Source organism: Callospermophilus lateralis, chromosome 6 (assembly GCF_048772815.1).
Source record: "Callospermophilus lateralis isolate mCalLat2 chromosome 6, mCalLat2.hap1, whole genome shotgun sequence".
NCBI lineage: Eukaryota > Metazoa > Chordata > Mammalia > Rodentia > Sciuridae > Callospermophilus > Callospermophilus lateralis.
The window spans coordinates 130,940,860-130,955,196 of record NC_135310.1 but is presented as its reverse complement, the minus strand read 5'-3'; the positions used below and the strand labels follow the sequence as shown (position 1 = coordinate 130,955,196).

Below are 14,337 nucleotides of genomic sequence, written 5' to 3'. Positions count from 1 at the left end.
GAGATTTTTTTCCCACTTCCTTCAGTTCATCCATTATCTCTCTTCAAATTTCAGGACTCAGTCTCCCCTAGTAAGCTATTTTCAAAATGTGCTGTCATTTCCTCTGATAAAGAAGCAATAAAATCAGGGGGAAAGTGTTTGGTATGTGTTGTATTAAACATATTTTAATAGTTTACTCCAAAATTCTAAAACCAACATTATATTAACTATTCTTCTACAATTCCAAGAATAATATATGGATTTTCCCAAAATTTACTTAAATATGCTTTCCTTTTTATTTAGGTAGGACTCATATACCAGAGCATTATCTGGAGATAGTGTGAAAACACTTCCTTAAAGATATAACTTCTTTTGGAGCTGGGGTTTTGGCTCAGTGATAGCACATTTTCCTAGCATGTGTGAGGCACTGGGTTTGATTCTCAGCACCGTGTATAAATAAATGAATAAATTAAAGTCCATCAACATCTAACAAGTATTAAAAAAGATCTCCCTTCTTTTGTTAAACTCATTATTAGGTACATAACACAGTTTTGCAAGAGCCTATGATACAGGTTTTGACAGTAGGTAATGAGGACAGTAGGAAATACATGTCATTCAACCATTTATTTTTTAAAAAATATTAGAAGTGTAATACTAATCACACAAGTTATCAAATGATAAAAAATAACTCCTGGTTATTTTTGGAGAAAGAAGTCATCATCTATAAGAATGTGCAGTTTCAAGCATCATCCATATTAAAAAGTAGGAGTACTTGGTAAAACCAGAAGACTGAGTTGTCATCAGAAGTGGCTGTACCAGGGAATAAACTTGCTTCCAAAGGAGCAATGTTTCCTTGTCTCTAAGAGGAGAAAAACTGTAATATCCCTTCTTTTAAGGCTGCAAAGGGAAGCTTATTATACTATATAAAGCAGAAATTGAAGAATGAAAATATTCTAATTAATTATTAATTAGAATTGATATATCTCTGTCAAAGTATTGTATTCTGTGAATCAATAAATTTTGTTATTGCCACTTAGAAGTTGATACTGAATACAAACCAAGGATACGAAGAATTCACACAAATGTACTTAGTTTTAAGAAAAGAAATTAAATGTATGCCTTAAATACAAGTCAAAAAACGGAGGGTGTTATAAGCTTGGAGAGAAAAGTGTGAGATTATTATTTATAATGATAAAAGTTGATATTATTGATAAATTCAAGGCATGATCCCCTTGCATATCATCAATAACCTTTCTCCTTCACCTCTATGTCATATTTGATAGTCTGATACCCAATTTAATATATATATATATATATATATATATATATATATATATATATATATAAAATAAACTGCAAGTTTCTCTATTTTTTCTTTGCTAACCACATAATATTCTGATTCTTAAATGACTAAACTATTTAAACCTTTTGTTTGTGTATTAAATATACCTAATATTCTTGTCATTCTGGATACATTTAGCTCCCCAAAGAAATATAAATGATTATTAATATTATGGAAATATTACACAGAAGTTTCCCCAGGATTTTATTCATCACATTTTCCCTCTGGAAACATAACAATAGCTATTTCATTCAAATACCTCAGAAGAAGACATTTCATTGAGAGGAAAGAGATATATACAATTTTTTAATTCTTTTTTTTTTAGATTAGCAGAGGCATACTCAAGAGTTTCAATTACAAAATATGAGATATTAACCCATTTGATCTTGCTGTTATTTCATAAAGAATTGATTTGCATTTGATAAATCAATCCTCAAATATTATCTAAAATAGCAAGGAGGTAAAATGCAGTATAAATTTCTTATTTTCCCCAAAATAGCACAAAAAAGATAAGATTTTTATTTTCATTTTGGACTAAAAGAATGAGTTTTTAATAAGCTTTTATTTATTGCCTACTTCTTAGGTTCTATAATAGAATCTTTAGAAGGTTAGAAACAACTTCATAACAGTCTTCACTCCCATTCAAATTGTAGACAAACTGAGGATTAGAATCACACTTCAAATGATAGCCAACCGACTATAGCCATATGGTACAAGGACACATGCAGATAAGACAGGTACTAAAGGATGTTCACAATTTTGGAGGATGTTAAATCAAAAGGTAATTTAAAACTGGAGATATTCTGAGCCAAGTGTGGAGAGTGTGGATTATAAAAATTGTTATGTTTGTTCTGTTCTTAGATGACATGAACCAAGAAGCCTTCTCATTGCTCCTTTCATGTCCTTGTTCCTCAAAGTATAAATAAAAGGATTAAGCATAGGAGTGACTAAACTGTAGAACAAGGACATGAGTTTGTTCTTGTCCTGAGAGTTAGCAGCAGAGGGTTGTACATACATGATAATTACTGGTCCATAGAAAAGAGATACAGCAATAACATGAGAACCACAAGTATTAAAAGCTTTCTTCTTTCCCTCCAAAGATCGAATCCTAAGCACAGTAGCTACAATAAACCCATAGGAGATAAGGATAAGTGACAAAGGAACAAGGGAATAGAAAGTCCCCACAATGGAGAGCATAGCTATATTGAATGTAGTGTCAGCACATGACATCTTGATCATCACTGGAACCTCACAGAGAAAATTATCAACCTTGTTGTTACCACAAAGTGGCAGCTGGACAGTGAGAGTTGACTGAAGCAAGGAGTTAGCCAATCCACTTATCCAGGCCACAGCCATGAGGAGGATGCAGAGTCGCTGATGCATGATAGCTGGGTACCTCAAAGGCTTGCAGATGGCAATGTAGCGATCCAAGGACATCACAGCTAACAGGATGCACTCAGTGGCTCCCAGGAAGTGAAACATATAAAACTGGGTCACACATCCCCCATAGCTGATAGACTTATCTGGGCCCCAAAGGTTAAGCAGCAGCTGAGGGATGGTAGTTGTGGTAAAGCACAGGTCCAAGAAGGAGAGGTTGGAAAGGAAGAAATACATAGGGCTGTCAAGATGCGGATCTACTCTTGATACCACAATAATTGAGATGTTACCCACCAGTGTGCAGATATATGCAACAAGCACCAAAATGAACAGGGGCATTTCCAACCATGGGTGGTTGGAGAAACCCAAGAGAATAAAGACCTCTGGAGCACTTGCATTGTCCAGATTCATGTTTGCTATTGCTTTTTTTGGTAGATTCAAGTTAAAGAAAATACTCCACTGAAGTGAGTTGATGTTTGCAAGCATAAAAATTAATAAAAAATATTACTTTTGTGGTCTTCTAAAAGAAAAACAAACAAATACCTTTATTTAAACCAAGAAATGCAGAATAGCAAATTTTTTATAAAATAATGAGATAAAGGAAAACTTACAATTCACCTTATGTTAGAGAGAGAGAGAGAGAGAGAGAGAGAGAGAGAGAGAGAGAATATGAAATGGATGAATGAATGAAACTAATCTACCCAAGAACCAGTCATGATAACTTACCACTTGTGTTCATTTCTTTCATCCATGATCTTCTGGCCCTTGCCGTGTTCTGGTTAGATTTATGAGTTGATTTAGGAGTTCCAGATGTCTGGTTTGCATAGAAACAGCACATATTGTTTTCCATAAGTCTATTCTCCAAACTATAGACTGACTTTTTAAAAAAAAGAACCATGCAATTAAAAGGAAATGAACCCTTGAAACATACTCAGAACTTGCAAAGCAAGACAAACAATAATTGATTGCAAAGATAAATGATTAGACACCAAGCACTTATCAACATAGTCTGATTATACAATTGATTTTCACAATGTGAGTTGTAATCTATCTCACATATGTTATTCTATCAAGTTGTTTTTTTCCATTATAAGTGGGAATATCTAAGTTTGTGTAATATGATTTATAATGCAAAATGTACTTCTTACTATAGGTAATGGCAAAAAGTTTGAAAAACATTGATTTAGTAGAAAAGAAAATGGCATATGAAATTTAAAAACCTGACTCTAATCCACTGCTAACAGTTAACACACATATCTTCTAGGTATCGTTTCTCAGAACCTCCCTTAATGTGAGGTCCAACATGTCTGACCATACTTTCTTAAGTGCAATATTTCATGTTGAGCTGGATATTTTCATGAAATGCTGTGTTTTATTTGGTTAGGAGTTTGCTAAATAATTTTTCTTCAGGTTTTACCTAAATATCAACAATGTACAATTTTCTTCCCTTCCATTTCCTTCATTACTCAGATCACCTAATTTGAATCTGATGTTAATGCATTCAAGATTTTTAAACCAACCCACACATATTTTAATTAGTGTAAATGTCCACTAATGCAAATAGTTTACTATGCTATTTTTAAAAACATGCCTCAGTGTTTCAAATTATAATGTTGGTTATTAATATTAAAATGTTTCAATTTATTTCCATGCTTTCTCACATGCAACTTTGCATTAAAAAGTTCAAAATATGCATGGAGTTGTTCAAAGATTAAATCAAAACAGCTGAATAGATTATTCCCTCTCACATAAAACATTTACCTTCAATCAAATGATCTTCTGTACTGGTTTCCTTCTTCTAAGAAAAAAAAAATTGCCATTTTCATCAGAATTTAATATTAATTGGGGATAGGATTAAATATCTTCTCTGTATTCAGTACCTTTATTTCATATCATAAGTCAATACTTATTTGAAGGATCCCAAATATTTTTAGATGCAGAATCCTATGTACCCTAAAATATTTGTATGAGGGCTTGGGGAATATAGCTCAGCTATTGAGTGCCTAGCATGTATGTGGCCCTGGATTCAATCTCCAGTACTCCCTAAAATATAGCAAAAATAAATTAAAACATAAAATAATAGTTAAGTAGGAGTCTCACTCTCCTTATAAAGCTGTGAGACTTTGTGCTCCAAACAGATAATAAACCTCAGTGGAAATTTCTTGCCAGGAGACACTATAGCAATTCCCTGTGGGTATTCTTCCCTCTCACATTCTTATCCCAAAAAAATGAAATCATAAAAGTGACACCTGTTGTGTAAAATGGACTTGAAACTGAAAGACACCTAGAAAACTCAATTTAGCTCCAAAATTTCATAGAAATTTTCCTGGATTACCAGGAGAAAGACAAGAAAATTATTTTTGATGTCAAGATCTGATTTTTAATTCACATTTATATCAAAATGTTATTTTGAGATTCTGCTATGGTAAGATATAGCAATCCTAGTTCTACATAGAGATGGAAGAGACAGTCACCTCCTAATATGTTTAAGGAAACAAAAGGCTCTTTGGTTTTATTTTTTCCACAGTAGCCTCACTCAGTATTGACTATTTACCTAACCTAATATTGATGATATTAAAGTTTCTCATTGACTTGAACAATAAACACCTTGTGTCATTCATATACATTAATATTTCTTTTACTCATGTTTCATTTAGTAATGTTTCATTGACTCATCAGTAAATATTATGGAATCCCTACTATGTGTCAATCACTCATCTAGATGTTTCAAATAAACATTGAGAATGAACATCCAAAAACTTGTTGTAATGAAATTATACTCTAATATAGGAAGAATGGATTTGTGTTTATTGTTGGTGTCTTGATGAATTTAGCTCTAAAATAGATTCAATTACTAAACAAATCACAATGGCACAAGCTGATAATATGGCACAAATAAGTTTTGTACCAATAGAGTTTTTGACAAAAAGACTAAAAATTAAAATATGAATCTAAAGGATTTTAAACCTGAATTTCTTATTTAAGCAATTTTTTTTTCACTCAGGACTTACCAGTAGTTAACAGTCTGGAATCCTTCCATAAAAGTTTACATCAGTCTTCTGAGATTGTTTTCTTTGTTCATATTTATTCTTTTGTCATTCTCTGCATTCTAGAATTTTATCACATTCTAATTCTCTTTAAAAATTATTTAATAGAGCTCTCTTAACTTCCTTGTTGCCATATCTTGATCTTCTTTCCTCCTCTAATTCTTCCACCATGATATTCTGCCTCACCCCAGGTCCAGAACAATGGAGTCAACCATTTATGGACAAAAATCTCTGAAGCCAGAAAGTAAAGCAATACTTTATATCTTGTCTTTAGACCAGAAGGTGTGAGTGATAATCACTAAGCTGATGCAATTGCCACTATTCTATTGGTAAAGAAAAAATATTATGACAAACTGAAGAGAAAATAAAACACTGTCCTATGACTGTGAGTTTTACTGAACCCTTTGGTGACATATAAATGCAGTGAAATAATAGACGAGCAAATATAGGTCACTAGCAGTTGGATAAGAGGCAATGGTTTTCAAAGTGGAATAATCACAAAATGTTGCCAAATAACAGACAATTCAGCTGGAAACACAATAGCACCAACTGGAAGTGGGTTAGAAAATAAGTGACATAAGCCAATCCCCAAAAGCTGAAGGGTGAATGTTCTTGCTTAAATGTGGATGCTAACACACAACAAGGAGGGAGAGGAAGAATATAAGTTCAGTAGATTAGACAAGGAGAATAAAGGGAAAGGAGAAGAGGCAGGAATAGGAAAGACAGTGGAATGAATCTGACTTAGCTTTCCTATGTACACATATGATTTCACCACTGTGAATTGCCACTTCATGAACAACAACAACTATGGGGTCCTAATTAGAATAAGATGTACACCATGTTTGTATAAATATGTCTTGTATAACTAAAAAGGAAAAATATAATTAAAAGTCTTAGGGAAAGAAAGCTGTCTATCTATTTCATAAATGGGAAATTGAATCTTCAGGCTTAACTGGCTCATATTTTCCCTTTTGTTGTTGTTGTTGTTGCTGTTGTTTTTGAACAATGCCTCCAGTTCAAGCTCAACATCATTTGAGAATCATCTCAACATCTCAACATCATTTGAGATTCATCAGTAAATACTGGAATAAATTCTCCAGTCCACACAGTTGGGTGTACTGCAGGTGGGTCTGGGAAATAAGTATAATAAGTTTCCCCATGAAATAAAGCCAGCATAGCCACAAATATGATGGCTGGAGACAGTGCCTCCCCATTGTTTGACCATCTGCTCAAACTGATGTGTCAAGTTCTTCAGTTGTCCACACATTGGCGGTTTTGCATTCTGGGTCCACAGAGTCTTCTTCACCTTCCACTTCATCATCTCAGCTTCTTGTTCCTAGTGGAGATCAGGATCAATGCCTCTGGTTCAAGCTTCAGATCCTCCTTGATGGTGATGAATGTGCGGCACGCTCAGATACCAGATAGGATAAACTGCACCTTTGAGTGACACAGACATGGCTTCTATGCCACATTATCCTGAATCTTGTCCATTCCATGATCTTGTTTGTAAGTCTCTCCAACAAAATAGGCCTGACAGGCCCATTGCAGTGGTAGTCGGCTCAATAGCAGTGTGAACTTCAGCATCACAATTTAAGAAATCTAAAACAAAGGGAGCATGATTCAAACAATTTTGTTGGGTTCTATCTCCCCTTTTGTTTTTTGTAATGGTAATTTAAGGGACAAGTGAGATTGCTCTACAGTAACATGACCTTGAGGATTATAATGAATACCTGTTCAGTGATCAATAAAACTCTTGAAAAGAACTAGATAAGTAGGAGCATTATCAGTTTTAATTTATAGAGGATGGCCCAGCACTCCAAAAGCAGCTAATTGGTAAAAAATGATTGATGAATAGTTTTCTTCTGTATGAGAAGTGGCAAAAGTGAAATGAGAACAAGTGTCAATAATAACATGAACATAACACTGACTGCCAATTGAGAGTGGTGGTTTGGCTGAAAACCACGGGGATTAACCCTAATAGGTAAGACTAGAGTATGTATTACACTGATGAACAGTTGATGAAAAATTTGTTTTGTAAGCTGGAAGCATTCTGATAATGAACAATTTGAGAGGCTTGAGTACAGTCATAAGGAGACAACTGCTGACAAGCTGTAACAAGACAATCATCTATAGCATTACCTATTGGTAAAAAAAAAAAAAATTTTCAGAGAAAGCTCTGATGTCTCCAATAAAACAAGGATAACTATTCACTCAAATTATGTTTTGTAAAGTATGAAATAAATGAAATAACTCTTCTAAATGTATATGTCCAATGGTAGCTGTTTCAATGTGCATAGTAACTCCATCTGTGTAGGCACTGTCACCAGAGATATTAACTAGATTATTAGCAAAATGAAGCAAGACACAAATGAGAGCTTGATGATCTGCTCATTGTGCAGAGATGTAGGAGTCTACACCACCTTAATGTGAGCAAGGCTATGGTAACCAGCCTCACCTGGACTGGAGCCATCTGTATACACTGTGACTGCCTCAGGTATCTGCTAAGTGTGTACAATTTGGGGGAAAATAAATGAGGTTAAAGTAGCAAATTGGATACACCTATCACGGAGATAATGATTTTCTACTTGACCAGGAAAATTAGCAAAAGCTACTTGCCAAGCACTTGAAGATTGACAAAGCCAATTTTGTTTTTGAACTGAAAAAGGCACCATAATAAAATAAGCCTCGGCTCCCACCAATTCTATGACTCGACTTCTGCCTTTAATAACAAACTGAGCAATAAAATCATAAAAATGGAGTAAAAGATTTTGGAGGAGACTAAGCAAAAGGAAGTCATTTGATAATTCCTGAAGACTGCTATACAGCCTCTATGGGAGTATGAGAAGTAGAAAATATCAACACATGTATAGACTTCTGTAAATTAATTCTAGTAAGCAGTGCAGTCTTGAGAGCAGCTTCCAGTTTTACTAATGCAGCCTTTGCTTCTGCTGTGAGTTGTCAAGGAGAGGCTGGAGAGGGATCTCCACATAAATATCAAATAAAGAACTTAAATCTGCACTGGTGATTGTAAACCATATCACAACCAATTAATACCTCCAAACAATATTTGAAAATTCATTAAGAGTATGGAAACATCATTTCTCATTTGTAAATTCTGTGGATGAATCATGCATCCATCAGTTAAGCTGCTTGGATACTGAAAGGTTAGAGCAGATGCTTTGCACAAACCCACTGAGGTAAGTGAGGTTTACAAGTGAACAAAAATTTTAAAAACATATCTGAATTAGATTGTGCCATAAATATGTCATTCATGTAATGAATAATATATTCATCAGGATTGTTCTTACATGGGAGCAATTGCTTGAGCTAGAAAAGTCTGACATAAGTAAGACTATTAGTCATTATCTGTGGCAAAACCTTTCAACAATATCTCTCAACTGGTTTCTTAAATTTAATAACTGGAACACTGAATGCAAAATGCTTACAATCTGCTGGATATAAAGGTATAGTGAAAAAATCTTTTAAGTCTATTATTTTTAAATAATAATCAATAGAAATAGCTATAGGAGAAGGAAGTCCATTAATTCCTTTCCAAAGGATCCATTAACTCCATAGTCTGATTATTTGCTCAGAGATCTTTTAATAATCTCCAGTTACCAGATTTTTCTTTATTATAAAAACAGGAGCATTCCATGATCTAAATGTAGGTCCAATATGATCAGCTTATACCTGTTCTTGGACAAGTATATGCGCCACCTGAAGTTTCTCTCTTGCGAGGGGTCATTGATCAACCCAGACAGGATTATCTGACAGCCAATTCATTTTTTTCTGCTCTTCTCGGGGCTGGAGAAGAGATCAAGGCCTCTACTGAAAAGCTGATTAGGTAAATGTCCCAATCCATGCCATCCTTGTTGAGAAGATTATGCTACAGATGAACAAACACTTTCTTGTTTTTTTTTTTTCCCAACTCCCTACTGGGAATAAATTCTTGTTTAAAAATTTGGGATGTAACCACCAAGCTAGGACTCATCATTAAAACTCCTATGCTATTTAGAATATCAGGGCCCCACAAATTTACTGAAAAACTCTCAAGGACATAAGTTTTGAAAAGTTCCTTATTATATTCAGAATCTTTCCATCAAAGATATGGAGCATTCTTCACAGGCTGAGAACTGTGACCTATATCTTCCACATTAGCAGAGGCCCTGTGTAAGGACCATCCTTTAGGCCAATGAATTGTAGATATAACAGACATATCTGTCCCAGTGCCTATGACACCTTTAAAAATCTTTCCATTTATATTAAGATCCAGATAGGGTCACTCTTGCTTGACTATCCAAGCCAAGTATGCCCTAAAAGATTACCTTTATCACCTTTGGGTTCTTTGACAAAATTATTTTCCTCTTGAATGGTAAGGTAAAAGAAGAATTTGAGCTATGATATTTTCTTTGACAACGGAAGTACCTTAACAATGAAAATATTGGCAAGCTATAACTTTTATTTCCCCAGTAAAAATCTGAATCTATCTGCCCTGGTAAAACTTGAAACCCTTTCATAGCTAAAATACTTCATCCTAATGTAAGTCCCACCATGCCAGAGGGCAAAGTGCCGTAAATACCAATAGGTATGGCCTGAGGTCACACCTCTGGAGTTAATACACTTTTGGCAGTGAGATGAAGTTCCAGTCGTACACTTCCTTCCATGACCCTGTAAAGGTCCCATTGGAGGGTTATAAGGTTTGTCTGGAATGTATGGCTGTTCTGGAATGAGCAACAGTGCCTCCACTATTCGGCAGTGTAGGGCAGACCCTCCTTCCTGTTTTCCAACTGTGGGGTTAATTGCCTGTCTGCATCTGTTCATGGTTTACACTCATTAACCTAATATTTACTGTGAGTACAATGGGACATAGCCCTGTTTTATTTTTTTAGGCAAGCAGCTGCCAACAGTCTCTGGACAAATGTGTAGGCTTGCCACAGTTAAAACACCCCTTTTATGATTTTTTTCACGAGTCTGTAAATCTTCTTTTAAATCTGTAGAGTTACTCTATGAACATATGCAATACCAAAATTGGCATAGAGGCAGATGAAATCCAAAAGCATTCCTTTCTTTTTATGAATACAGATCACCTCCTGGCAGACTTTATTAGCATTGTACAAAGCCAGCTGTTTAACTAATGATTCACCAGCATCTGGGTCCCCTTTACTCAATTAACTACTTGATACAAACATACTATAAAGTCTGTGTAGAGCATGTGGAGACCTTGTCTAACCTGAATGATATCCATAGTTTTTTCTCCTTCAATAGGCAACATTCTCCATGCCCATTTAGCACAAACATTTATTTGCAGATAGGTTTGAAAATCAAAACTCAGCTGATAACTTAAGTCAGCATATTGTCCAGTTTCAGTCAGCATTCCCAGAGTAACATTAACTCCTTGAGCTCAATTTGTCTCCACCTGGTTTGCACTAAACTCTAGCCAGTTATATTTCCACATTAAATAGTGGTGCCCTGACAAGAAAGCTTTAGCTAGCCTAATCCAATCATTAAGTGGCATGTCTTCATTAGCAAGCATTTTTAACAAACTCTGAACAAAAGAAGCTGCGGGGCCATATATAAAGCAAACAGACTTAAAACTATTTGAAGTTTTTTTTTGTTGTTGTTTTTGTTTTTGTTTTTTTTAAAGAAATAGGCGCAAGTGATTGAAATGGCTGACCAGAATTATTTGGATCAGTTCTTTCAAAGATTGGATACGCTCAAAAGCCTTCCTCCTTTTCTCCTGACACTCTCATTGCTCAGAGACTTTGCTGTAATAGCAATAACATTTTTTTATCCAGGCATCCTTAATTTTAATTTAGTCCCAGTCATGGGCTGAGGCATGGGAGCCAAAATAGCCATAGTCAAATTAGAAAAATTGTGAACTCTCTTTCTTCCTCAAATTCTTCCTCAGAGTCTTATCTGAAACCATTTTCCCTTTCATCCTGAATGCATCTGTCCAGATCAAATGCCTCCTCCCCCATCTCCTGCCTCCTCTCAGGAGACAAAGTCCCCTACAAATGAGGGGGAGGTGCCCCGGCTGAAAACTCTTGGGTAAAGTCTCTACAGCATTTAATAGCATTTTTAAAGCCAGATATCAAATCATATATATTTTGTATCTGGAGAGTGAAGTCTCTGTCTCTACTGCCTAATCATCATGTGAGATGCTTCTCTCTGCCACACTCTGTAGCCATAATATCCTGCCTCACTTTGAGCCCCAAGGAATGCATGCAGTCTCTACGGACTGAGATCTCACACTCTCATAAAAATGGATCAAGCCGATCTCATATCAAGGTCCATAGAGTAAAATTTTCTTTGGGGATCTTGTCTGGTTCCTCGGCTGCATATTCAAAACCCAGCTATTTACCAAATTTCTGCCTAGTCTCTATGTTTTAGTCAGCTTTTTCACTGCTGTGACTGAAAGACCCAACCAGAACAACTGTAGATGAGGAAAATTTTATTTAGGAGATCTCAGTCCAAAGCATTTATAAACTAGTAATTTATTAATAAATTAGTAATTTATTTAATTTTATTTAATTTATTAGTAATTTATTCATAAATTTTACTAGTTTTATATACTTTTCCAATAATTCTTCTACAATTAAATATTTTTATTTTCTTCCCTCATTTTATACTATAAGACATTCAAAATAAAATGCTTTCATATTCAAATTTCTTCACTATTTGTTTCAGGAAGACTTCATGAGCCATGTGTTGACTGAATGATGTTTAAGCCATTAGGCAGGGGAGCCCGATATCAGGAACTCCCAGTAGGAATCCACTTGTTCAAGAATGCCTGATTCAAGTGGTGCCCAGTACTAGCTCCCAGATCAGGTTCTAGCACAGCACCGGAAATGTGAGTGACCCGCTAAGAGCCAAACAGTGTGCTTACCCCCACCAATATTCTGTTTTTAGTGAAGAAGCAAGCACAAGAGACAAGATTCCTCCCACACCGAAATCTTATCCTTACCAATCCTCTTTGATCCGATCCGTACTGCTATAAATAAAGCAAGCCAGGCTCCATGTTTGTTAGACACTGTACCCCTCTGGTCGGTTTCACCTGTCACTGCCCCCTGCTCTGTAAAATATATTTCTGGTCTTTCCTATTTTTTTCATGGTACTATTTTCTTAGCTTTTATTTTGCAGCCAGCCCATCTCCTAAAAGAAACCTTTCCCTCACCTATGTGGGATGTGAGCAAGAATTTGTTTCTTTTCAAATTTGCTTATTTTTAAAATTGACAGATAAAATTACATTTATTTTGTACAACATGATATTTATATAAATACAGACATTGTGGAATAGTTAAATCCGGCTAATTATATACATTAACTCATTTGTATATCATTTTGGTAGTTAGAATATTTAACATCCACTCAGCATTTTTCAAGCATATAGTATGTTGTCACTAATTTTTGTCGCTGTGCTCTACAATTTATTCTTTGAACTGATTCCACAGGTCTAATTGTAATTTTGTATCCTTCAACCAACATATCTCCATTTCCTACTAACCCATACTCCCAATGACCTCACCTTTTGATAACCAGCATACAGGGGTGATATCATGCACTATTTCTTTCTGCACCTGGCTTATTCCATTTAATATAATGTTTTATGGGTTAATTCCCATTGCAAATGACAGATTTTCCTTCTTTTTAATAGATGAATAATATTTCACTGTGTATATACACCATGTTTTCTTTATATATCCATCCACTAATTGACACTTATCATATATTGGCAATTTTTAATAGTGTTGGAATAAACATGAGAATACAGATATCTTTTTTTGCATACTGATTTTATTTCCTTTAGCTGTATACCCAGAAATGAGATGGCTAGATCAATATATTACTTATTTTTTAAATTTTTTGAAGAACCCCCATACTGGTTTCCATAGTAATTGTACTGACTTACACTCCCACAAACATTGTGCAAGTGTTCATTTTTCTCCACATTCTTATAGACACTTGATGTCTTTCTTCCTTTTGATAATTATGTTCTACCAGGGGTGAACTGTTAGCTTACTGTAGTTTAAATTTTCATTTTTCTGATAATTCACAATATTGAGGAATTTTTGTCATCTTTTCAATAGAGTGTATTCATGTCTTTTGCATATTTTTTTAATGGAGTCATTTATCTTCTTACAATTGAGTTCCTTGTTTACTTTGGTTATTAGCCTCTTATCAGATGAATGGTTTGCAAATATTTTCTCTAATTCCATATATTGATTCTTTGTGTTTATTGTTTCTTTGGTTGTGCAGAAGCTTTTTAGTTTTCACTAATTTGTCTTTTTTCCATTTTGTTGCTTATGCTTTTCAGGTCACATCTTGAAAAAAAAAATCCTAGACCAATGTTGTGTAGATTTCCCCTACTTTTCCTAGTAGTTTTACAGTTTCTGGTCTTACATTAAGTATTTAACCCATTTTGAGTTTGTTTTCTGAGATAAGATCCCAATTCCATTCTTCTGTATGTGGATATCCAATTTTTCCCATACTATTTATTGAAGATACTATACTTTTCTTTTGTGTATTTCTGGCATTTTTGCTGCAAGTCAATGCAACATATATCTGTGGGTCCATATTTGGACTTTCTATTCT

At 34.7% G+C, this 14,337-nt stretch overlaps 1 protein-coding gene across 1 annotated transcript; it reads right to left on the bottom strand.

Moving 5' to 3' along the window:
* Positions 1–1,195: 1,195 nt before the first annotated feature.
* Positions 1,196–3,109, bottom strand: LOC143402134 (olfactory receptor 2B11-like). Its single transcript, XM_076859582.1, has 2 exons — positions 2,194–3,109; positions 1,196–1,233 (listed from the first exon to the last, which is right to left on the bottom strand). Exons 1-2 carry the CDS (start codon positions 3,107–3,109, stop codon positions 1,196–1,198), a joined length of 954 nt encoding a protein of 317 aa, XP_076715697.1.
* Between the last annotated feature and the right edge of the window lie 11,228 nt (positions 3,110–14,337).

What these genes read in the sequence shown, in the direction of transcription:
- LOC143402134 (XM_076859582.1), bottom strand. Translation starts at nt 3,109, where the DNA reads ATGAATCTGGACAATGCAAGTGCTCCAGAGGTCTTTATTCTCTTGGGT. An exon ending in AGCAATGAGAAGGCTTCTTG is followed by an intron (nt 1,234 to 2,193) that starts GTTCATGTCATC and finishes GAGGTGAAGGAG; the next exon opens with AAAGGTTATTGATGATATGC.